At 45.6% G+C, this 26051-nt stretch overlaps 1 protein-coding gene across 1 annotated transcript; it reads left to right on the forward strand.

Moving 5' to 3' along the window:
* Window positions 1-10554: 10554 nt before the first annotated feature.
* On the forward strand, window positions 10555-25589 carry FXYD3 (FXYD domain containing ion transport regulator 3). Its single transcript, XM_088140000.1, has 9 exons — window positions 10555-10705; window positions 18836-18927; window positions 21480-21548; window positions 22335-22367; window positions 23422-23445; window positions 23801-23875; window positions 24973-25015; window positions 25217-25254; window positions 25406-25589. Exons 3-9 carry the CDS (start codon window positions 21506-21508, stop codon window positions 25423-25425), a joined length of 276 nt encoding a protein of 91 aa, XP_087996126.1. The 5' UTR covers window positions 10555-10705; window positions 18836-18927; window positions 21480-21505; the 3' UTR covers window positions 25426-25589.
* Window positions 25590-26051: the final 462 nt, after the last annotated feature.

Consider the following 26051-nt stretch of genomic DNA (forward strand, 5'->3'; position numbering starts at 1 on the left):
TCAAAGTTGGCAACTTGAAGAGGGGTGGACTTCAACTCCCAGAATTCCCCAGCCAGCATGGCTGGCTGGGGAATTCTGGGAGTTGAAGTCCACCCCTCTTCGAGTTGCTGAGGTTGAGAAACACTGCTTTAGACTTACACAGATCTTGCTGTAGTGCCATAAAGGAGTTTTTAATCCAAATAGGGTTGGAATTCTGGGAGTTGACATCCGCCCCTCTTCAAGTTGCCAACTTTGAAAAAACACTGCTTTAAAACAAAGGTTCGTTTTCCAAAAAGATACCTATGAATGAACAGATGATGCTGGCTGGGGAATTCTGAGAGTCGAAGTCCACCTGCCTTAAAGTCGCTACGTTTGAAAAACACGGCAATAACCCGACAAATCCATTGACCATATAAAGCTGCAAAACTTCGATGACCGCTAGATGGCAGCGAGGAGTTCGTTTTCTGTAGCTCATAGGACGGGGCGCCCGCTGTGCTCACCCCGAGCTTCGCCGCAGACAAGTTGGGGGGGGGGTTAAGCTTAAGACTGAAGGCGGGCCGCTGAGCCCCCTGGGTCTGCAGGGCCCAAGATGGAGCAGGCATCTGCGGTTCTCGGACGCGCCGTGCTTGGCGTCAGGGAAAAGGTGCCTGAGGGCTCTGTGGAGAGCTTTGCGCACCGGGTAGCGTGGCCGCGATGCGCTAGAGGGCAGCGTGCCACCGCCGTCTGGGCGCCCTGATGCCCGGGCCCAGCAGAGGGTTGCGTGTGCAAGGGTCGGCGCTGGGTTTTCTTGGCGAGCCGGGGGGAAAGAGCCGAAGCCGGGGGCCGGTCCGTGGGATACCTCTCCTGGTAGAGAGGGTGTCAGGCCTCTTAATTCATGGCGACAGGGCACGAGGCCCTGGGTGGGGCACGGCAAGGCGAGGTGGCGATGGCCATCTCCGCATGCCCGCCGCCAGAGGCGTGGAAAGCCCCTTCTTTCCGTCTCCGAGGGCAGGAGCAGGAGGGAAGGGACAAGCCAAGCGTGATCTTGGGGGCATGTGTGAAGGTGGCTTGTCTCCTTGGCTTTGTGCACCTTTCCTGGCGCTGGCTGCAGATGCTTCTCTCCCGGTGTGTCCCCAGGAGATCGTAAGAACATAAGCTGGGCCCTGCTGGATCGGACCCCTAGCCCGTCTAGTCCAGCAGCCTGCGGCCAGCCAACTGCACAAGGAGGCCCTCGAGTGTCCCAGCAGCTGACCTTCAGAAGTAGACACACTGCCCCAAGGATAAGATCCATGGATCCCCCAAATGAAGGGAGGTCCTCCATCCATCGGCTTGTCCAGAGGGTGGGTCCTCTCCTGCTTTCATGGGGCCTTTCAAATGCCCTGATGATTTCAGGATTGGCGGTATTTTTAGACCAGCGATTGGTCCCTGGTTGGGCAAAGGTATGGCAGAGGTGACCTGCTGGTTGGTGACCTCTGAAAGAGGGACTGAGCACACCTTTCAGTGTCGTGCCTCTGGTCACACCTTGCAAGAGATCTTCTGGAGTGGCTCTCGCCAAAAAAGAGGGATCTGCTATGATTTGACATTCATCCTTCATGCTGCAGTGGAACCCCAAGGCCTGGAACACAAATCTGTTCAGAATGGGATTGTCCGTGGAGTATGGGCAGAAAAATCAAGAGAGCGGCCATGATAGTGGGATTGAAGCTCTGATTTTTTTATATGTATATGAAAAAGCAAAGCTTTGATTGTACTGTTGTGGCTGCCATTCCAACCCCCTGCCCCTTCCTGCAGACACCCTTATGCACATTGCAAACTGATGAGGTGGAACAATAAAGTATATCTAAGCCTAATCTGTGAAAAGGGACTCCTAGGATTATTTCAATATTCTGGAGTTCTCCGAGGCCCTCCTGTTTTCTGATCCTTGACTTGGATGGAGAAAAAGAATGGATTTTAAAAAATGGAGCTGGGCTCCTATGAAATCCAAAACACTTCCTCAGACTCATTTTTGAGGCCCGCACAGCCCAAATAAGAAGAGAATTGTTTCCTCCTGAGGAAAAACAAATTGCCTTGAGTAATCTGAAATCAAGAGGGTGAAATTTGCAGAATACAAATCAGCCCAGCCCGCAGTGCAAGTGTGCAATTCAGCAGTGGCAGGTTGATGCCATCACTTTCTTGAAGATTCTTTGTCACCTAATCAAGTCATCAGGCTTAATTTCCAAGCAAAAGATGCTTGGGCTAAACTGTCAAAAGGGACAGGTTACAGCCCTATTGTGGTACAGGCCAGGAACTCTTTACATGCCCTGAGATGCTTGTGCGAAATCCCTTTATTTTAGATGTAGGTTTTGGGGGTGCTTTTGCTTTTAAGTCTAGCCAAAGATAAGATGGACAGTGCCAGATGGAGGCATCGAAAAAGAGAAATGTGGGATGAAAAAACAATACCCGTTAGTTTATTTTATTTATTACGCTTCATAGATTGCCAACTACTGAAGTTTCTCAGCCGTTACAGTAAGCTGCAAGATTAAAATTAGAAGCAGAGATGTTACGAGTGTTTCAGAGCTACAGTGATGAGAAGAGGCCTCTCAGTTCAGCAAGGGGAGCTGTGGAAAGAACGGGCAGGGCCAGAGAGAGAGCGTGACCTCGAATCGCCAGAAGATGAGCCAGTGGCAAGCGTAGGTGAATCACCGCAAATGAACTCAAGAAGTTGGGGCAGGGACGTTCATGGGGAAAGAAAAGTTCTCTGTAATCGGCTGGGTGTAAGTCATAGACAGCTGTCAGGGTAAAAACCAGGGCTTTGTATTTTGCTGGAAACAAACTGGCAACCAGGGGAATGTGTTAGATGTCCTACATGGACGTGTCTCTGCTGTTTTTTTGACGATGGCACAGAAGTATTGGCCGTTAGTTTAGGCTCTGATTTTCTTCCCCTCCCTCTCTCCACCCCTTTCCTTTCCTTTCCTTTCCTTTCCTTTCCTTTCCTTTCCTTTCCTTTCCTTTCCTTTCCTTTCCTTTCCTTTCCTTTCCTTTCCTTTCCTTTCCTTTCCTTTCCTTTCCTTTCCTTCCCTTCCCTTCCCTTCCCTTCCCTTCCCTTCCCTTCCCTTCCCTTCCCTTCCCTTCCCTTCCTCAATCCAGCTCAGGGTTCCTCAACCTCAGCAACCTTAAGATGGGTGGACTTCAACTCCCAGAATTCCCCAGCCAGCATCTTAAAGTCCACCCATCTTAAAGCTGCTGAGGTTGAGGAACCCTGGTCTAGCTTACAGTTTAAGGATCTTCTGGTGGTCTCCCATCCAAGTACCAACCAGCCCCAACCTGGCAGTGTGCTTTTAGCACAAATGCAATATGATCTTTGAGTTCTTTCGGAGACCCAGTTGAGTGCTTCATCCCTTCCCCCCTTAGTTCATCCCAGCAGGCAAGCGAAAGAGGCTTTGATAAATCCCCCCCCCCCCGCCCTTCACCTTCTCCTTGTCTCGCCTCTCCGTTCTGAGCTCTAGGAAACAGAGTTTGCTTCCTGGAGCAGGCCACCCTGCTGAACTCTCCCTGACATTGCTGCAAAGGCGCCACTTGGCTTGGCGGGTTGCCAGGGGTGCCTCAGAGCCCTTTCTGCTCTTGCTCAACCGGGTACAGCTGCAACCGCTTGAGAACATGCAGACTGAATCACCCCATTCTCCGGGGCTGCCCTTCGCAAAATCATAAAACGAACTGTCCTCTGGGGAAGTTGGGCCAGCTCAGGCCAATTTCTGCAGCACTGCCAAGCTATCTTTGCTCTGTCTCTTAATCAGGCCTCACAGCAGAAAAAAAATTCTCTCTCTCTCTTTCTCTCTCCCTCTTCGGTGCCACCCAGACAAAGTGGCTCTCGGATTGTGTCTCCCAGCCAAAACACACCCAAGCGAGGAGGGACAGAGGTGGGAAGAAATGCCCTCGTAAGGCTTAGAGCCACCCCCACGTTGTTTCTGGGTTTTGTCATTGGCTCCTGGTGCCTCCTCGGGAGCCGGAACAAAAGGCCAAGCCTCCCGCCCGCCTTGTGGTGCCGCCGTTCTCACATCGCTCAAAGGATCCCTTGTTTGCCATCCAGCTTGCCAAACAATGTTCCGTCTGTGCGAGGGCAGCCCAGCGAGAGCCTTGGGTGTTTTCAAAAGTGGCGAGGTCACGGGTGGATTTCAAGGCAGCGGAAATGACCGAGGAAAGGGAAGCTTCTGGGGGTAATTAAGGAGACCCCCCCCCATTCCCCGGGCTGATGCATTGCCCCTGGGCCCACGCAACCTGCAGCTCTGTTGGGAAATGTTGATGGAAATAGATCTCCCTTCCTGGTGTATTTGTGATCCTCCAATCTATAGTTTGAGCTAACTCTTGTTTGGAGTTGATGTTATACGCAAGCATAGCTGGACAATCTGCCTAGTCTCAAGGGGCACGCTGGTGGCTGCCTCGGTGGCCATGCAAATACAGATGTGTTGATGTGCCCCTATTCACTCCTGCACGTGCCTCTCAGAGCATTGAATGGCTGGCGGGCACCAGTCTGCCTAGTTTCCTGCCATTGATGGGTCCTGCCTATGTGGCTTTTAAGGTAAATCACCTTCAAGTTGAGCTCAGCCCTTCTTAGACACACCCATGCAATTTTCTTGGCATCCTTCAAGGTTTTTTATTTTTACTTTCCAATGTAATCCATAACCCTGGGGCTTCCTGGTGGTCTCCCATCCACCAAGTATTAATTAGGCCTGAGCTCACTTAGCTTCTGTTTAAAACCTCAATCACCATCATCCCATCCCATGGCACAGTATGACTGCACATTGTATAAAACCACTCGACCTTTTTTCACTCTTGAATGTCTTAAATTACCCCCAATGGATAACTCTAACTTCTAATACTGGGAGAAAGGAGAGAATTCTTCTCCTTTTTTATCACCCTCCTCCTGCCTTCTCCAAAGTGGTGAAGAAAAGAAAGGAAGAGAAGCCACAATTTCCATCAGCTTGGCCCTTTTCCTTCTAGTTAGGGGTGACAGTAGCAAGGCTCCCCATGAACAGGCTGGTAGAGGAATGCGGAGGTAATCTCGCTGAAGGAATGCAGGATACACAGAGGGAGGAGAAATGGTAACTCAGTCCTGGGGAAAGGGAAAGTGTTAGAAAGAAATTCAAAACAACCCCACCTTGATTCTGTTTGGTATAAGATGGAGTAGAGAGAAACTCTGGCAGACTTTCAAGATTCTGTTCACCTACCCTCATTCCTATAATCCTTGCCATCTTTGTTTCATGACTTGGCCTATCCTGGAGAGCTAACAGGCTAGGACACGGAGGGCATCTTACCAGTTCCCTTTTTCTGTCTCCTGGAGACCTTCAGCTCTCACCTTTGAGGATGATGCGGCATTGGTAGCTACACCATCTCCAGAAAGATTCTGAGTTGGGTGAATCAGTCACAGGAAGACAAGTCCCTCTGCCACTCCTGGGGGAAAACAGCACTTTTAAGCACTTAGAGGGCATGTGTGAACAAACAAGGGCTTTTTCATCCCTGGGGGCTGTGGAAAGATCTGGCTTGCTTCTGGGCCTTGCAACCAGAAAGGTCCACTGATCCTTTCCTGCAGATCCCCAGAGATCTGAGCGCTGCTGCCTCTAAGCCAGTGTTGTCCAAACTTGGCCACTTTAAGTTGAATGGACTTCAACTCCCAGAATTCCCAGCCAGAATTCTGGGAGTTGAAGTCCACTCATCTTAAAGTGGCCAAGTTTGGACAACACTGTAAGCACTTCTGATGTTCTCCCCACCCACGCAGCCCCGGAATTTCATTTGTATGCATATCAGTGCAGCACATTCTGGGCCTGGTTCCTGCATCTCTGCTCTGCTCTTAAAATGCTGACTTATAAGCACAAGGGAGAATCATGAGAATGATTCCAAAGGAGCTCATTCCTCGGGAAAGAAGACGGGGACTGAGACATTTCTGCAGCATTTGCTCTTGCAAAGTGGAGCTGTGCATCCACCCTGCAACTGAGGAATGTGTTTTGCATTCAGCTGATGCCCGATTCTGGTCCGTTCATTCTTCTTCCACAGTTCTGTATTTACAAGAGTTCTGGATGCTTACAGACAGTCATCATAAAAACACAAGTAGCCGGCTCTGTGTGTGTGTGTGTGTGTGTGTGTGTGTAGTGCCTTCAAGTCAGTGTTGATGCCTGGCAATTGCCTGGACAAGTCCCTGCAGTTTTCTTGGCAAGATTTCAGAAGTGGTTTGCCCTTGCCTTCTTCCTTCTAGGGCTGAGAGAGAGAGTGGCTGGCCCAAGGTCATCCAACTGGCTTCGTGCCTAAGGCGGGACTGGAACTCACAATCTTCTGGTTTCTAGCCTGGTTTCTAGCCTTAACCAACTACACCAAACTGGCTTTCAGCTGGGTAATATAAGTGAGAAGAATTGTAAGTTTTCCATGGGCATTTGAGCTGCCCTGTGGTCTGCAGCACACATTGATGGCTTGGATTCTTGTGTGAGCTCAACCACTGTGGTGTGTAAACCATGGCTGATGGTGTAATGGGTCGTGCAAGCCCAGGTAGTGGTAGCCTTTTTGAGAAATCATGGCTGTGACTCCAGCTTTCCTTTCATAATCTGACCAAAAGACACTGGAAGGCATTTACATGGCCCTCCTCAATTACCATCTGCATTCCCAATTTTCTGGCTTGGCTGTCTTCTTCTACCTAGCCCTGCTTTCACCCTCAGGCAACTTCTTGCTAAGGAGCTGCTCCTCAAAGCCTTAGCCTAGTTGGAACCAAACCAACAGGATACCCTCCAACAAGTATTTGATGACTGACTGTTCTTGCAAAGAGCCTCCCAATCTCTCTCCACTGGTTGCACATCAACGTCAACATGTGGCTGAATTTCACATTGAGCCTTTCTACCCAACAATGGGAGCTAGGAAGGGAAGATATGGGCCTGAGCAAAATTAATACCAGTAGATCTACAACAGAGTTTGCCAAGACAGGACTCATCTGCCCCCCCGCCCCCCAGGGTGCACTGTTGACTGTGATGGATCAGTCTTCACACCTGAGATTCTGCGATCCTTGTAAGTTCCCTTTTATCCAACAAAGAGGCATCTTCCCTAGTGTGTATTGGATTGCAGTCTTAAAGTCAAAAGCCCAAATCTTATGCATATTTACACTAAAATATAGCTCACTGAGTTCCCTACTAAAGGTTCCACCCCAGTTTACTAGATTTTTGTAGTCTTCTAGAGATGTATTGCTAGTATTATTGCTGCTAATAATAATTTGTATCTTGTTTACTGTGCTGTTTTCCTCTTTAATCTCTTTTAGTAATACTCTGTAATTGCTTTGTATGCTCTCTGGGAGAATTACAATTCTTGGGAGGTCTAGAAGTACAATGAGTTCATATGGAAACAGTAAATAAAGGGAAAAAATGAATGAACAAATTCCTAGTACTTGTGAAAAAGACAGACAAGTTTATCTTACGTGGTATTAAGGAGAACACTGTTGTCGTTTGACAGCCGGTATCATATGTCTATAGAGGTGCATGTGTGGCATATCATAGGTGTGAATTATGTCATCTGCATCATTGGCACAATTTAATCATGACACTGAGGTCATCTTGGTGAGCACCAATTCCTATGACCTTTTCCACATATATCCTAGAACATACTGCAGCTGATTTGAAACGTGTCTCCTTCGCTTATTTTGTTGCAAGAGTGACTCGTCTGCCCTTTTGAAAGTCAGATTTCTAGCCAGTTTGGATACCCGCCACCTTCTCTTCATCTTCTCTGTTTTGTGGCAGGTGAAACTGACCTGTGCAAAACCAGGGCTCCCAGAACAAGTGGTCATGCGAATGGGCATTCTGCACTGACCATTCTCTCCAGAATCTTTGCAAAGTGGCTTCAACCACATCCAATCATTGCTAAGATCATGGCTGGTTTGTTAAACAAATCACAGTGGGTTGAGTTTGCACAAGACACTCAGCCACAACCAAGAAAACTTCATTATGGGTTAGTGGGATATATGTTTGCAGCCCTGTTGTTACCTCTTGCACCGATGGACACCAAAGCTGAGGATCATCATGAGATCCTCGCTTGTCTCTTCTTGGTGCTTCAAGATAATTGCATTTGAAAGCATCCACTGAATGCAGTGAATCGTATTCTCACTAGAGGCTATGTTTCAGTCTGCACAGCTACAAACTGCCTTGTGCGGGCAGAGATTGCACCACCCTAGTTCCTTTCTTCAACAATTTCAGGCATTCCTACTTCAAGTCCTCTCCAGCCCAGGCTGGATTTTTGAAAGGACAGAACAGCCTTTTTGGTGATCACCGAGAACAGGCTGTAACAGGGCCCTGTTTCTACTGGGAAATGTTTTATGATTTGCAGCAGCCAGGAATGACTGATAAGATGCTGAAAGGAATGGCCAAGAACTGTGCAGAACAGAGCCAAGGCCAGCCACCTGGAAAGGGCTATTGGGAAGGCCATTCCAGAGGAAGAAGGAAGGAAATGGCCTCAGCTTGGACTGCTTGCCCATCTAGCCCAACTGGCCAGGTTTACCCACAATGGCTTGGATCCCAGCACTTGCTAAAAGGAAACCAGTCAAGCCACACTCTAGCTGGGTGTCTTGAGCAAATCCAGCCAGGGGTGTCCACAGGGTGGGATCAAAATAGTCAAAATGGCAAAGAGTGCCAGGATGGAGAAGGTCATTCCAAGGACTGAGATCTCATAACCATTTATATACCAGGCCATATTCTAATTACAGAAGGTTGAACCTTCATCTGTTTTTTGCAGTGGTTATCAGCTGCTACATATTCAGATGCTGTGATGTGTCTATCACTACAAAAACCAGCATAAGGGAAGCAAAAGTTGGACTTTGAAGAAGCAAGATAGGAAGAGCGTTGACGCTTTTGAACTTTGGTGTTGGAGAAGACACCTGAGAATATCGTGGGCAGCCAAGAAAACAAACCAGTGGGTCATCAAACAAATCAACCCAGAGTTCTCACCAGAGGTGCAAATGACCAGGCTCAAATGATCCTACTTCAGACACATGATGGATCTAGCTCTCTGCAGAAGCTCTAATGCTGGGAAAGGTGGAAGGAAAGAGAAGAAGAGGATGACCAGCAGTAAGGTGGATGGACTCAGTTACCGTGGCGATGGGTGCACGGAAGACCTGAAGGAACAGGTTTGGGACAGATCATCTATGTCAGGGTTCCTCAACCTCAGTAACTTTAAGATGGGTGGACTTCAACTCCCAGAATTCCCCAGCCAGCATGGGGAATTCTGGGAGTTGAAGTCCACCCATCTTAAAGTTGCTGAGGTTGAGGAACCCTGATATATGTGGTCACTAAGAGTCAATACTGACTTGGTGACACATAATTAATCAATCTCAACTGCTACACCTTGGGATAAAAAAGCCATTTTATCCCTTGTAGTATGTAGTATCCCTTGTAGCATTTCTACCATATCATCTTAACAACCACAATCCCCCTCCCTTGCACCTTATCTTATCCTTAGCCCACAATCTGAATCATCTAATGCCAGTCCAAACCATTTTTCCTCTTTAAATAGGCAGAGGGCCAAGGTGTGTAACATTCATCAAGTTCCCACCCCTTTGCTCACATCACAAGACCAGTCCTGACAGATTCCTGGGGGAGGTGCCTGTATCTACCAGGATGGTAGGGCGGGCAAAACACATGTGTTTGGCTGTTGATCAGCAAATTAGAGTCCTTAAAATCTTACCCAGCCCTTCTCCCCAAAGGGGTTGATAGATTTCATTGGGAGTACCTACCTGGACTGCAAAACTGCAGATCATAAGATGGCAATGTCTGTAAAATAACTCTGTACCCCAACTCTGCTGGTTGTGCTGAATTTTTGCAGCTCAGAGGTGGGAACCCTATTTGGATTAAAAACTCCTTTATGGCACTACAGCAAGATCTGTGTTAGTCTAAAGCAGTGTTTCTCTACCTCAGCAACTTTAAGATGAGTGGACTTCAACTCCCAGAATTCCCCAGCCAGCCATGCTGGCTGGGGAATTCTGGAAGTTGAAGTCCACCCATCTTAAAGCTGCCGAGGTTGAGAAACACTGATCTGAAGACCACTGGCAGCAAAGACACAGAGGGACAGAGGAAAAAAATAATCTGGATCTGTACATCACAATAATCCATAAAGTAATTGTGTATGTGTGTCTGTTTGCAAAGGTGTTATTTGGGCAAGGGGCTTGAGGTGTGGTGCCCATCCAGCTGTGAACACCTGCAAGCCACAGTTCATGCTTTGGGGTGCTGTGGGTGAACCTACCCCATTGTTTCTTAAACAGCCCACGATGTCAGCATTTGAACAAGGAAAACCAAACTAGCCAGTCTTTGGTAAGACACCCCATTAGGTTTAACGTCCCCCCATCCTTTAACAATCGGGTGCTCTGCAGCCCTGCGGCCTCTCCCCTAATCCCCAGCCTCCACGACCCTACTGGCTGGGAAGGATGGGAACAGTCCTCTACGCCTTTCAGAGGGTGCCAGATCGGGGAGGGGGGCAAGTTTTGAAGGTGGGGGGCCCTGGGCCACGTCCTGCCCCTTTTCCCCCAGTGCCAACGAAGCAGGCGCCCCTCCCTCCCCCGCTCCGATCGGCGCTCGGCGGCCCCGCGGCAGCGAAACCTGTTCCGCCGTACCTGCCCGCGCAGGTTTGGGTGTGGTCCGCCCTTGGTTCCACTTAGCCCGGCCGACAGGAGGGGCGCCCCCGCCCGCCGCTGGGGTTTCCGGGTCGTTTGGGCCACCTCGTTGCTCGCCCTGAGTTCTCCCGGCTGGGGTCCGACCGGGTAAGTGGAAGGGCTGGGGTAGGGGGCATGGATCGGGCTGTTTCTCGTGGGGAGGGGGCGCCCTCGGGCCTTTTCTTGGTGGCCGAGGGGGAGAAAAGTTTCGTTTAGATTTCAAAGCAGGTTCCGAAGGCGCAGCGCGATTGCCCCGCGATGCTTCTTGCTGGCAGGGACGGCCGGGGGAAGCGAAGCTTCCAACGACCTGGGCCTCTGCAAGCCAAGGGAAAAGGAGTCTTTGCGCTTTCTCCGCAACTCCTGAAATTCCCCTCGGGCAGCGGACGCGGCTTGGATCGTGATTTTTTCCCCCCCCAGCTTGTAAAACAAAAAGTGGGCATCTGGGGTGGCACTTTAGTAATCATGGCGGTCGTTAAAGGAAACAACAGCCACCCAGCCCATAAGTGGCATGCTTGTGGTTCTCCAAACTTGCTTATAGGGGGCTTTATTGAATCGGGAATCCCCAGGTCTGGACTTCTGAAGGGGTCCTGCAGAAAATGGGTCTGCTTGGCCTTGTTGAAAGGGCATGCGTGGAAAGGGAAGCCTTGCTCGGGGTCAGATTTCAGAGGGGTGCAACTCTTTGCCTGTTATGGATGGAGGAGGGATGGACTGCTGGAGGCACTCAAGTTGGGGGCTTCCTGGGGACTTCCCATCCCCTGATTCACTCCCATGAGGCCATATTGCGGTTTGTTCGTGCTCCCTTTATGGTGTGGACCCAGCCTATTGTGACGCAGGGTTCCTCAACCTCAGCAACTTTAAGATGGGTGGACTTCAACTCCCAGAATTCCCCTGCCAGCCATGTACACTTCCAGCTTCCTTGGACATGTGTCCTGGCTCAATGCAGGGGCCCCCACCTGATAAAAATGGACCCCTATTCACCACTGAGACCCCAGGAATCAGCCAACAGGTGGTTCTGTAACTCAGAGGGCCACAAGAAGCCACGTGCCACATCGTAAAGGCCCAATGATGAAGAAAACAGCATCTTCTAAACCAGGGTCCCTCAACCTCAGCAACTTTAAGATGGGTGGACTTCAACCCCATGCTGGCTGGGGAATTCTGGGGGTTGAAGTCCACCCATCTTAAAGTTGCTGAGGTTGAGGAACCCTGTTGTGACGTATTCAATTAACCTTGCTTTAGCAAGCCATGTCTTTGTGGGATGTGTCAACCCAGCCACAGAGTTGAGGTCAATTGGCAAAGCCAACTTCAAGTGACCAAACTGTATTGGATGGTTAAGGGTGTTTGATTTGTTTTCACAGAGTTGGTGCCCTCCAGACATATTAGGTTCCCAACTCCCATTGTTTGTTGGCTGCACTGTGGTCTGTAGACCAACTTATTTAGAGGCCATCAAGGACAAGGGTGCAGTCACTGTGAAACAACCACTGTCAGCAAATCCATTGGGCTTCCATAACATTTGGAATGTGGGGTATGTGGCCTGAACTGAGCCCAATATTAATTTTTAGATTTAGAACCCACTTTTCCACCAGCAGCTAAAAGCAACATCTCAATACTCCTCTAGCTATGGATTATTTGTGGAGGGGTACCCAAGCCTTTCTGCAGGAATAAATATTTTTCTTGTTTCTGAGGATAACGTGAAGGTATCACTTAGAAAGATAGGCATGATCCATATTCATAAAGAACAGACACCATCATCCTGGTTGACTTCCATGGGCACGCCCATGTAATTGCCTTGGCCATAGTATAGAAGTGATTTGGCCTTGTCTTCTGGGGTGATTTTTCAGCTTCCCAGTCTAGCCCATGGCAACGGGGTTTTTAGTGGTCCCCATCCAAGTACTACCTAGATCTTGCCCAACTTAGCTTTTGAGATCAGCCAAGGTCAACTAGATGTTACTCCCTGCTGAGATATACTGCACAACAGGGTTGGGTTGTTTTTTATTCAAGTGTTTTTGGAAACTCAACTATCATATCACAATGGGGTTCCAGGACAATGGAATGAAAGGAGTCCCTGGCCTCACATCTTATTTATACAAATAAATGTTCTCTTCCTGAAATTGTTTATTACTCAAACGGTCTGTGTAATGAAAAGGCTGTTCAGGCTGAAATGAGGTAGGAACTCTCACTTAACACTGTTTAGAACAAGGTTCCTCAACCTCAGCAACTTTAAGATGGGTGGACTTCAACTCCCAGAATTCCCCAGCCAGCATGGCTGACTGGAGAATTCTGAGAGTTGAAGTCCACCCATCTTAAAGTTGCTGAGGTTGAGGAACCCTGGTTTAGCAGATGCTGTTTTCTTCATCATTGGGCCTTTACGATGTGGCACATGGCTGTCTTGTGGCCCTCTGAGTTACAGAACCGCCTGTTGGCTGATTCCTGGGGTCTTAGTGGTGAATAGGAGTCCATTTTTATCAGGTGGGGGCCCTTGTGTTGAACCAAGACACATGTCCAAGGAAGCTGGAACTGTACATGCAAAGTCTAAAGCTTATCTAACTCTTATCTAATTCACTTCTGCTTTCCCACCAATTTTATGAAGAGGAAACTACCAAGCCACCAATTTGAACTGATTGGTTTGAACAACTTCTCCACTTCTTTAAAAGCTCTCTGAAACCTGTAAGCTTAAAACGCCAGATACCTTCCCAGAAATACAGGATTGCATCGTTGAGGACGATGTCTGTTTTAATGGATCAAAATTTGGAATGAGGTCAAATGGACCCACACACTTTCTGGCAGAATAGCTTTACCTTGACTTGGCAATGTTGGCCTAGCGAGCGAGCTCGGTGACTTGAAAAACAAGGCTCGTCTCCTGCTTTGCATCCATATCCAGTAAGCCGGAACCTTTTGTCAAACAATTGCATTACCTCTGGCCATTGTTAAGAAGCTCAGAGAAGTTGGAACAAGCAACAAAGAGAACAGCAGAGAACAGCAACAAAATTGAGTAACTACCAGTGAGGATTAAATACAAAGACAGTTTCTGCCAGTGGATTTAGTAGCCTTTAGGTAATAAAATGGATTCTTCTCCACTTGCTTGTATTCAGAGATTTATCTTGCTGTTCTGCTGAAAGGAATCTGGACCTTTGTCCTGGCCAAAGTTTTATCCAAAGGCACTATTGCTGTTTTCCTTTATCTTTGTCTTGCTAGGAGACATAGTTTCCTTTGTGGGGGAAGGGGGGAAAGAAAGGACTGTTATAGTCTCTGGACAGAGGTTTACACAGGGGGAGGGAGGGAGAGGGCCTGAAGAACATTGTTAGAGGGACCAGAGCATTGGATCTCTCGTCTGTTTTTCCATGCTTTGAATGGTATGCTGCTTAAGAACATAAGCCATGCTCTGCTGGATTGGACCCCTGGCCCAGCCTGTTCTCCCAGTGGCCAACCAGCTGCATTGGGTGACTTTTGGTTTTTGCATTTGGGGAAAGAGAAAATAGCTTCTCCTTGACCACTTATTTGAAGATACTGAAACCAGTCAGGTAGACTAGACTACTGCAAAGTAAGAATCCTGAAAGAGAGAGAGAGATATTTAGATTTTTTATCCCGCCTTTATTATTTTTATAAATAACTCAAGGCGGCGAACCTACCTAATACACCTTCCTCCTCCTCTTTTCCCCACAACAACAACCTTGGGAGGTGGGTTGGGCTGAGAGAGAGGGACTGGCCCAAAGTCACCGAGCCAACTTTCATGCCTAAGGCGGGACTAGAACTCATAGTTATCTGGTTTCTAGCCTGGGGCTTAACCACTAGATCAAACTTTATCTTTTATCTTGTATTTTTAACTTTTTATTTTATTTTTGTAGCTTTGTCTTGTTGATAATTAAATTGGGGAATCTGAACAAGTTATTAACTTTCCAACAACTTGTTCAGTTTGCCCGATTTAATTATCAACAAGACAAAAGAGGAAATTTCTTGGTAGTTTCCTCTTCATAAAAGTAGATATTTAATAATGAAGCGGGGGGGGGGGAATTTGGGCTTATTCTTTTCCTGAGACGTTGTCTCTTCCAGGGAGCCTACTCTGTAACCATTGAAACAAAAGGGTTCTTCAAACCATAAGCCCCTTGCACCTCCTGTGTGGATTATTTGCCTCTTTTTTGTGTGCATGTTGTTCTGCCCTCTTGCCACTATCTGCAAATTATGTACTTTCTGATCTCTTGGTCTGTAAAATTTGAAAGAAATTTCCTTTGGGCAAAGTGGCTTTCTCAGCGGGTGGAAAAAGCCATTTCAATGGCTGTTGCGCAAAAGCCAGAGGAAGATAATATCTTGATAAGGCTGTCCCCAAAGTGGCACAAAAGTTATCAGCGTGCTTTCATGCTCTCCAGGATTTTTTTTTCCGAATGGTTAAATCAAATCAAACTGGAAGGAGGAGAGCAGGCAAGGGGAAATAGCAACAGCTATTAAAAAAAAAAAACCCAAATAGCTTCTTTCTTTTTTCCTTTTTCTCTTTTCTTTTTTGGTATTTTAATCATTGTTAAATTGACTTTGTTCATCTTTTTTCTTTTAGCAACAGGCCCAAACCATATTAAGTAACAATATGATGGAGACCTTAATACTAAGTCAACAGCTCAAGACCAGAACCTTTATTGTACAACAAATACTTTGATGCAACCTGCAATGGCTTTTAACGTTATATTCAATTCTGGATGAAAAAGCTAAATAATCTTAACACTCATTAACATTTTACAGGTAGTCTTCAGCTTACGACGGTAATTGGGACCGGGAACGCCATTGCTAAAGCATGACGTCACGTGACCGCATCGTTTAGCGGTGGCAATTCCAGCAGGCCCAGCTGCCATAGTTAAACAAGGATCTCAAATGACCGGGACTTCTGACTTCCTGCCAGCTTCCCCACTGACTTTGCTTGTGGGAAGCCAGCAGGGAACGTCGGAAATCACGATCATGTGACCGTGTGGATGCTGCGATGGCCATAACTACGAGGACCTGTCATAAGTACCATTCGTTCAGCGCGATCATAACTTTGAACAGTCGCTGAATGAATAGTTTTTGCCCAAGGACTACCTGTAAATCATAATGAATATTGATATAATATTTATTTCTTCCTTTTATCTAAGTTATCTAAATATTACAGCATTAATAATCTTTAATGCCATTGTATTGAAACACTATAATGTATTATGTAAGTTTCACTAGCATATAATACAAAATATTACTAATAAAAAAACCCAGACTGGTTTTGTTGTACATGGTGCTGTTTGACACATTTTTGTCAGCAGAAGGGGAGGTTTTTTTGACGGGGAGTTTTTAAAAGAAGGGGCATATGCTAACTTCTCTGGGGTGTAAGGTAACTTGTGTTACACCAAGCTATTTCAGATTCTGGTGGTACTGATTTTAAAAATAATCAGCGTTGGCATAATATTCTATCTAAGGTAGGGAATTTGGATGATTGCATGCACTGTGTGATATTTTGGTAGGGAAAATGTGTGCGCCTCCCTGCTTAACGTGTGTGTATGTGGACACACTTTGCAGGCTTCTAGCTACGGAGTGACGTGAAACTTCCAGGAAACAACCCTTTTGAATAAAAGCAGTTGGTTTCTCACAGCCGTCAGCCTCGTGTCGATGCAACACCTTAGGGTGTTTGCAAAGAGTATAATAACTTCTTCATTCCGTTGATACTTTTCAACCATTCTCATTAGACCCAGGCCTTTTAAAGCTCTTTTTATTCTCTGTACGTGTTATAGTGTATACCAGTGTTCCTCAACCTTGGCAACCTTAAGATGTGTGGACTTCAACTCCCAGAATTCCCCAGCCAGCCATGCTGGCTGGGGAATTCTGGGAATTGAAGTCCACACATTTTAAAGTTGCTAAGGTTGAGAAACCCTGTTGTATACATTTTTCAAAGCGGCAACCTGGTTTTGCATAGCTTTATTTCCTGTGGTGAGCTTTGCTACAGTCCAGATATAAATGCAAACCGAGAAGCAGAGCATGCATTTGCCTGCAGGAGCTTGGAGATCCCATTCCTGCTTTCTCTAGATAGATTGGAAGGAGGCTGTAAATTGGAGTTCTACACAGCAGGGGTAATGAGCACGTGCTTTCTGTAAGTCTGGACTACAAGTCTCATCGCTGTTGACAGTTGTACTTATTGTGACTCCTGGACATTCGGAGCACATCAGGTTGCTCTAGAACTGGCCAGTGGTGTCACTAAGTTGAAGGAAATTTCCTCAATTCCTTTCTTACAAATCAGGGCCGGGCCGGAGATGAGCTTCAGATGCTGCGGGCAGTTGTAAGTAACACTAAATCATGGTTTGTAATACAGGCAGTTCCCGAGTGAAGAATATCCCAGTTACAACTCATACTTACGAGCTGAAGCTGCATGTTTCTCATATACGGCTGGTTTTCAGTGGTTCATGAAACCATTATGTGGCTTCAACGGTTCATCAGCCCAGAAAGGAGAACTCCATCCACCATTTTTAGCAACAGGCAGCCCGTCCATAAGTACGAGTTCCGACCTACATACAGATTCTAGTTAAAGACAGGCTTAGGAATGGAACTCGTTCTTAACCCAGGGACTGCCTGTAAATACAGTTTGCTGGACAAGGTGTAATAAAGTCATTTCACTGAGCCATAATATGTATTGATTTTGTTTGATTTGGTACGCAAGGGGAATCCAGTGATTTGTAGATCATAGTTTTTGGCTTAGATTGTTGTTCTTAGATTGTCTTACTTACCATGGATAAGTAAATCATAGTTCAGTATAATGTTCAAACCTGTTAAGTGTGTGCAAGTAGTTTCTGGCAGAGACTTGAACCTGTGCTTCTCAGATCAACTCTTGAAGGAAAAGCTAATTATGTTTCTACTTGTACATATACAGAGAGACAGACTGCATTCAGATAACACAATTAATCTGCTTACTGAATTTACTCATTTTCTGGATGGCTGTAAATCCTTCTACTCCATTCTAAAATGCATAGATTGACACCGTTATCCTGGTTTTGTCTCTCCCCCCAACTTTTTTTCTCTTAAAAAAAAACCCTATCTGAATTGGTAATCAGTGCCATAACTTGCAATGCTGGTTTCATAACACAACTTTTTGGTAGTTCCAGAATCTCTTTTTAAACTCGGTACTTATGAATACTGGGCCTCTTCACCGCAGAACATTTTAAAAATGCTTTACATTTTGGGATTAAAGCTGCGGTACTAAGAGCTGGCTTAAAACCAAAGACATTTCCTGAGCTTGTCGAAACTTGTTTCTGTTTCACAATAACGCTGTCATAATGGGCTAGAAACTGGAGTTTTCCAAGGAGATCATTGTTCTCTGTCTTGCCAATCAGATTATTGCCTTGGCACCCGGTGCCTTTGGACACAAAACCCATAGTAGCCTCCAACATTCTGTGCAGCATTGCTCTCTACCCCAAATCTTGCATCAAGAATTATCCAGTTTTGAATGCTGATTATAATAATCTCTCTCCCCCACCCCGCCAACACTGCCACTTCACAGGCCACCATCTAGCCTATTTTGTTCTCCTCCCCTCCTTCATATTGGGCCTTTCTCCCACCTGAGAATTAAATTCTTATGCATCTGTGGAAGTGGATTCTGATCCTCTAAAGCAGTGTTTCTCAACCTGGGCAACTGGAAAATGTGTGGACTTCAACTTCCAGAATTCCCCAGCCAGTATGCTGGCTGGGGAATTCTGGGAGTTGAAGTCCACTCAGCCAGCATGCTGTCCCCAGTGTGAGGATTCCACCTGAGAATTACATTCTTATGTATCTGTGGAAGTGGATTCTGATCCTCTAAAGCAGTGTTTCTCAACCTGGACAAGCTGAACATGTGTGTATTTCAGCTCCCAGAGTTCCCCCACCAGCAAGTCCACTCATCTTCAAGTTGCCCAGGTTGAGAAACATTGCTCTAGAAAGTGACCCAAGGGTGAAAAGAGGAAGGGACCATGTCACAGACATGCATGGGGGCAAGATTTCCTCTTTTCATGGATTTTCTCCATTGTTTTTAAACTGTTTGAAGTCTGCTTTGCGTTTGGAGAGGACTCTACAAAGGGCTGAAGATCTGGGCTGCCCAAAACCAGCAAATCACTAAGTATGGAAGCAAAGAGGTGCAGGAATCTCTTAGCTCTGTGGCATTAAGTGGGCATCAGGATTTTTGCCACACAGATTTGGTAGCCCTGCCCCAGGGACCACCAAAAGGAGTTGCTTTGGGTCTGTATAAACAGTTTCCTTCTGTTTTCTCAGTCTACCTCCAGCCTTTGCCCCTGTGTTGCTTTGAGATTTGAGGACCAGGACATTTTTTCTGGAACCAACTGATCCTCCTGCTTTCTGCACGGGTAAGCCGTATTACCTTTCAACATGTTGTGACTGCTCCTTTCACTGCAGGCAGTAGATTGTATGTACCTTTGCTCTTCTGCGACCCACTGTGCTTAACAGTTAGTAGAAAGAATCCAACACAAAGACGCTGGTCCTTACTGATTTAATTAATATTTTGTCACACGTTCGCCTGTGCTTATTTCTCCACAACAATTCCTAAATGCTCTTCAGGAAAGCTTTCTTTCCTTTTGCTTTGCTTGATCCTTTACAGTCAGTCATTTCAAATTATATAAAAGTCCCTCAGGATTAGCACTGGTCAGATTAAATAATTTCTCTTTCTGTTACCGTCATGGTTCTTTTCGAACACTGTTCTCTGCATTTCTTCCCAGACCTTAATCTGTTGCGTTCACCAGCTTAATTGTTGGGTTAAGTTATAAACTTCAAAAGACCCAGCAGATGTGTCAAATGAGCTCCCAGAATTCCCCCGCTGTCATGGCCATTATGGGGAATTCTGGGAATAGAAGACCATCCATCTGGAGTGTGCCAAAATGGGGCAGAGCTGTTCCAAAGTAATTAATCATTCAGAAATGCCTTCTATTCATTGAGTGTTAACATTTGGTCCCTGTGGGTACCCTGAAGGATTAGAACACTGATAAAATATTCATTCTGTTTGGAATATTCTGTTTTAGTTCCACCTTTGTTAGTCAGTTACAGATTCTACTTGGCTACAGACATGCTTAGCCCATGTATTGTTACTGATCCTTTTTTAGTCCTTCCATCCCTCCTTGATGATTTCTCCCATATTTATCTTCCAAAATGTTCTGGCCATCACCCAAGGCCATCACCCATTTGAGTCCTTCTGAGTTTGTCTCAAGGGTGGTATCTACTTGGTCAAAATGGATTTCCAAGGGTATTTCCAGATAAGGTTTTTTTGCGTCTGAAAAGATCCTACTTGTTACAGGATTTTAGAGGGGGTTCCAGAAATATTGTATTCTCTCTGCAGCCCTCCCATGATTCTTACTTGGCTTATTTCACATCACAATATTTATTTAAGGACAGAAGAAAGGTGAATTAGTAGCATAATTTGGATAGTACTAGGAAAGGACAGTCTGAAAACGTCTCAGGTGAGAGTCACAGCATGAACTTAAGCCTTTATACGGTGTTGTATGAACCCCTTCATTGTAATTTATAAACAGTGGTTTATGGCTTAATGCATTAATGATGGCTTAATGGTTTATTATTAGATCAAAGTATGACTGAATGCAGTGTCAGAAACTAGTCACTGTTTTAAGTTGCATGGTCAGGAAGGCTTTCAGCTAAGGATGTTACTTTTTTTACCCAGTGTGTCAAAAGAAACTTTTTGAGAAATGTTATGAAATGCTGCTTGGACTACTTGATGAAATTTTTAGTCTATGCCAGTTGCTGTTGTACTTTATATATATATATATATATATATATATATATATATACACACACACACACACACACACACACACACATACATACACATACATATTTACCTATACATATACATATACATACACACATACATACATACATATATATACACATATACATACATACATATATATACAGTATATATAGTTTTAGTTATAGCTTTGCATTGGGGAGCTGGTTGTTGTCAGCTTCTTTGATTTCCTTTTTGTAAGCTTTAAACCATCATTTTAAAATACCAGCTGAGGCTTCTTTTAAAATCTGTTGCGACCCCGAACACTTAAAAAAAACTATTTTGCAATGTTTAACTCAGGCTTCCCCACCCTGATGTTCTTCAGATGTGTTGGGCTACAATTCCCATTCTTCTTAATTACCATGGCAGTTTGCCAAACCAGTTTGGCAACAAGGAAGGCTACTCTTATGGAGGGCATCAGGGTAGATCAGATGTTCTGTGCAAGAACAATGAAAGAGTGACCTTCCAATTGTAGTTGATGATACCCATCAATCAGCATTCTCTTAGACTGAGGGGTGTGGGTTGTCACAGTTCAGTTCTACCTGGAAGATCAGAAATCCCCCATCCCTGGTTCTGGGTAAGAGTCATGTTTCTGGTGTTAGGTGCCTTGAGTTCTGGCATGAAACCTGTCCATTTGTCCCGTCACAGTATTGCATAACTAAAGTCTTGGATGGGAATTATGTATGAGGATACAGTGGATAAGAAGCAGCTATTTCCCCCTTCCCAAAATACTAGAAGCAGAGGTCACCCAATTAAATCTTGTAGAATCAGGACAGACAAAAGGGAATAATTCCACTTTGGAATTCGCTACCCTGAAATGTGGTGGAAATAAGGTTGTATTATGGCCAATCTTGGAGTGTCCTTCATTGCACAGACTTGGGTCTAAGATGTATCAAAGGGGAACTTCTTTCTTTGGTCAGGAAGAAGAAAAGTCACCAGGAGATATGAATAGGGCAAATATTTAGACTCTCAGTTAGACTCCATTTATTTAAATGTATGAACAACGAACAATACAGTGGAATATTTATTTATTTATTTATTTAAATTATCCTGGAACTGGGTAATAGAAAATCTGAATTGGCCATTTGTTTTCTTTTTCCCTAGACCTCTACTTCTCACTGTGTGCCAAAATGAAATCTACTGCCATGGAGATCCTCCTTTGTCTATTGGCTGGTAAATGTTCTTGCCTTTCTTCTCCATCTTGTGGTCTCCTCTAAGAGAGGTGTGGAGTTTTCTTGGGAATCTGATCCTTCTTATAAAAGCTGTGTTCACAGAGATAGCTCCACTCACCTTGGGACAGGCTAATGTCCAGCTTTTATCCCTAATTCTCTTTCTCTCCATGGTTGATGGTCTCACCACTCTGGCTGCCCAAAATGCCAAGGGCCCACTTAAGCAACCAGATTTCTTCCTTAAGTTATAAGCAGTGTAACCAGAACCCTTGCATCGCCCTTTCAGACCCTTATCTGAGCCAGAGCTTTTTCCCAGACATGAGCCAACTACCATTGTGGATTTGTAGAAACTGGAATTGAAAAGCAAAAATTGACCATCAAAGTCTTATGTCAGTTTCTGAAAATCTGGGAAGCTTGACTCATGTGGCTTAGCCTGTCATGAGAACATGGACATAATCACTCATGAGATTGATTCTTTGAGACATGGTATGAGAAAGTTGAAGTCCTGAGAAAATTGGGCAGTGTGTTTGAACGAGGGTCGTGTACCATACTTAAACCACTGATTTGGTTTTGACTGAGTGTTTTATGTGAATCCAGCCAATGAGTGCTATGATGTTCCCAATGAACAGTGCAGTGCAGAAGAGATGTCAAGAAAGGGATTGTCCCTTCTCTAATATATTTGCACGATGCATTTCCTCCTCAATAGCCTCTTTAGAATTGGGAGGCAGAAGCTGAGGGCTGTAGTTTTGCCATCGCTTGAGAATAACTTTTTTTCAACTCATGTTTGCAGGGTTCCCTGTTCTGAAGGCAAATGACCCTACAGGTGAGTAACTTCGTAGGCTGATGTCTCATGGCTTGCTCTAAACATGGCAGAAGATCTCTTTGAAATTCCATCGAAGACTAGGCTCATCACGAAAAATGCTTTAACTAGACCAGGGGTCTCCCCAACTCTTCAGCTCATCAACCCCTTCGTGAAGTTTCAGATTGTTCATCAACCCCCAAACATTTATTATATGAAAATAATTTAATAAATGCTACTTTAACTAGTAGTACTACAAATAACAAGAACAACCACCAGGGAGATTTTACGATGGCTCCCTTATTAATTTTATCCCTCTTGTTTTGTGTGTGTTTATAGTTTTTTATATGTAGTTGTTTTTTATGTATTTATTTTTTTAATTGTTGTACGCTGCCCAGAGTCACCTTGTGTGAGATGGGCGGCTATATAAATATGACAAATAAATAAAAAAATAAAAACATCAGCCCCTTGGATAGTCCCATCAACCCTTGGGGGTCAGTACTGACCACTTTGGAGAACCCTGAAGTAGACCAGAGATATCCACCCTCAGCCTGACTACTTTCTAGATGTTTGTTAAAGTTGGTAGGCTTCAAGAGATGTTTTTCAAGCCAGATGAAATTCCTCAGGGCATAATTGAGACCAGCCAGATGGGATTAAGGAGTGCTGATCTCCAACAGGTTATTCCTGAGGGTTCTTTGAATGACATGTTTGGAAAAGTGGGACATAAGAGTGGCAGGATACAAAGCAGGGCTGGGACAGAGAGATTTACAGTCCAAATAAGGTATGGGTAAGCAAGTCCTCCAGATGTTTCCAACTTGGCTAGGCTGGGTAGTGTAGTTTGTTGTTACAGCTCAGCAACATTTGGGGAACTGCTAGTTGCCCACTCAAGAATAAGGCATGGTTCATACCCTTGCGAATCAATGTTTTCTGCTGCATTTTAAACAAGAATTGCTGAATGTATTTGGAAAAAACCTTTGGTTTCTTGCAAAGATGTAGCCAGGAATCCCTTGTGTTTGCCTAATTGGAATTGCCGTTCCCAAGCATAGAATGTTAACTATCTTTCATTTCCTTTATCCAGATAAAAACAGCCCCTTTTATTATGGTAAGTATGTATCATTCTCAGCCATGTTCTAATTGGGTGGTGGTGAAGGAAGGAGGGTGTTTGATTATACAAAGGAGGAAAAAATATGTGGAAAGATTGTACTCCATAATAGACTCTTTTCCACATCCATATACTCATGTGGCTGATTTTGTATTATCTCTTTCAATGTTATCCTCTCCTTTGCATGAAATGGTCCCTTAACACAAACTGTCTCTTTGGTAGCCAACCAGAATTCTTCAGCCAAGGAGAAAAGCTGTCTTCACCCTTTTTTTAGTGAAGTGGGTAGAACTGAAATGAGCAAGACAGACTTTGCCGTTAACCTAAACAAGACTCAGTGGTCTCCTTTCTCTTCTAGATTGGGAGTCGCTCCGGGTTGGTGGTTTGGTCTTTGCAGGCATTCTGTGTTTTCTGGGAATTGCTATCCTCCTGAGTAAGTGAAAACATCAATAAAGGGGAGAAAACCAGGGAGACACTGTCTGCTTAGAGTCTTTTTGACCTAGCTCTTAATAAGGAAGACATTTCAGGGGGTGGGAGTTGAGAAGACGTTAGAAGCAGATGGGCTGTTATCAGAGAGCAGGAGCATTCAAGGTCGTACCAATGGGCGAATGTGAGAATGTCTGGAAGGCAAAGCGGGGAACATGGGAACCAAAGGGGGTAAAGTAACTTTCTGGCGCGCGCGGGCTCAGTCTTAGCAATGCTTTGGACCTGTACACTATTTCTCGATAAATGAACTTTTCTTTGAACCCTTATCAAGGGTTGCAAGGAGAGTTACTGGCATTGGGAGTTAGAAGTGGCAGATCGTTACAGTAGGAAGGTACATTAGGGTGGTCATGACCGGCTGGGTGAAATACATAGCTGTTTCCTTCAAAAGAGGAATGATTGGGAGCTAAGAACTATTCGGTGGTAGGATTGCTACCGGTTATCCTCCCTTTGCCTAATCGAAAGACCCCCCTAATGAAATCGTTGGCAGCGAAACTAACGTGTGATACCACCCCCACAAGAGCTGGGCTTTGAAGAGAGCTTTGTGGTCACTTTCCAATTAACCCCCTTCCCTTAGAGCAGAGATGGGGAATCCGTGACACCCAGCTGGTTTGAACTATAACTCCCAGGATCCCTCTTCAGGGGCCATACCTGGCTAGGGTTGCTGGAAGTTCAGCCGTTTCTTCCTGGGCTGATTCCTTGCATCTGGAGTCCCATTTTCCACCACCCCATGACGTAGATCACTTGGTTTTGGCTTAGCCATTGTGGATTGTAATTTATGATTTATGGCTTAACATGAGATAGGAACCTGGTCTGTATCTTCCATATGCCAAGGTTAAGAGTTGCAGCAGAACCTCACGGTCTTCTGTGGAAGGAGACCCCAGGTCCATCTAGCCCGTGTTGCAACATTCTGGTTCTCCAGCCATCCTGGGAGGAGGCAGGCACTGGAGCTGAATTTCCTGCCCACTAAGCTGCCTTATGCCGAATCGGCTGATCTGGATGGTGTTGCCCCACCCTTTTCTTAATTGTTGTCATTCCCCCCACCAGGTGGAAAGTGCAAATGCAAGCCCAAAAGAGGCAGCAGTAGCAGGTAGGAGATCTTTTCTAAAAGCCACCAAGGGGCACGTCAGGACGGATTGGAAGGGATGGCCTCTGGTGAAGGCTCCTTGGGTTATGCACTCCTCGTTTGGGATGAGAGCAAGCCTGAATCTTGTTTCCTAAAATGAGGAAGTGGGGTGGAGATTCTGATGTTGGCTCCAGCATCCGTAACCTGATGTCTCTTCCCATCTAGCATGCAGATCAATGTGGCACCAAGACATGTGCTTGTAGGTAAGAGAACCTGTTTTAGGTGCTGCAGGGGATTCGGTGTGAAGGGAGATCGCCTATCTCACGTGTCAACCTTTTAGGTGGGGCAGGGGGGAAAGGACGCCGTTCGCCCTGCCTAAAATGTGTCTTCTTTGGTTTTCTCACCCACGTCTAGGAGAAGCCAGCGAGTGCTGAACCTAGACGGAGCTCCTTGCAATGATATCACCAGCCCTGGTCCTCCTTGGTGAAACAGCTCTCCCCCTGATCAATAAGCCGTGAACTTGTTGCCTTGAGCCCGCAAATGGCTGACCTGTTCTTGCATTCGTTTCATGTAATAAAATCTTGCTGATTTGTGGAAATCGGTAGATTCCCCAGTTGTGCCAGAAAGGTTTTGGAGTAAAGTCTCTCTGGTCCTTCCACGGGGGGTGGGGGGGACCCAGCATATAAACTACTTTACACTGCAGTGGAATTGCCTGGCCACCAGAATGAGTGGAGATCTGTTTTGTAATAAATTGTTTGCTTAACTCTGATTTACTAAATAAACAAGGTTGGGGTTGTACTATGCAGAAAACCAGAAACGAGCACCTGTGCTAATTTGGTCCACCGCCTCATACTACTGAGAACATGGCTTACTCGGTTTCTGGATTACCCTCCTGGGCAAACCCTGCCAATGGTGGCTTATTTGATAAATCATGGTTAAAGAAGCTGTGGTTTAATGTAATATGTCAAATCAGCTATGCTACATTTTTAAGCTCAGCGCCCAACTCAGTTTTTCAGTGCCAAGAACCCGTATGAAAACAGTTGTGGGTTGACTCCAATTG

This window comes from Python bivittatus, unplaced genomic scaffold (genome assembly GCF_059951505.1).
Source record: "Python bivittatus isolate LINGU-HERP-01145 unplaced genomic scaffold, Pbiv_v1 ctg000310_np1212, whole genome shotgun sequence".
In the NCBI taxonomy this organism is placed as follows: domain Eukaryota; kingdom Metazoa; phylum Chordata; class Lepidosauria; order Squamata; family Pythonidae; genus Python; species Python bivittatus.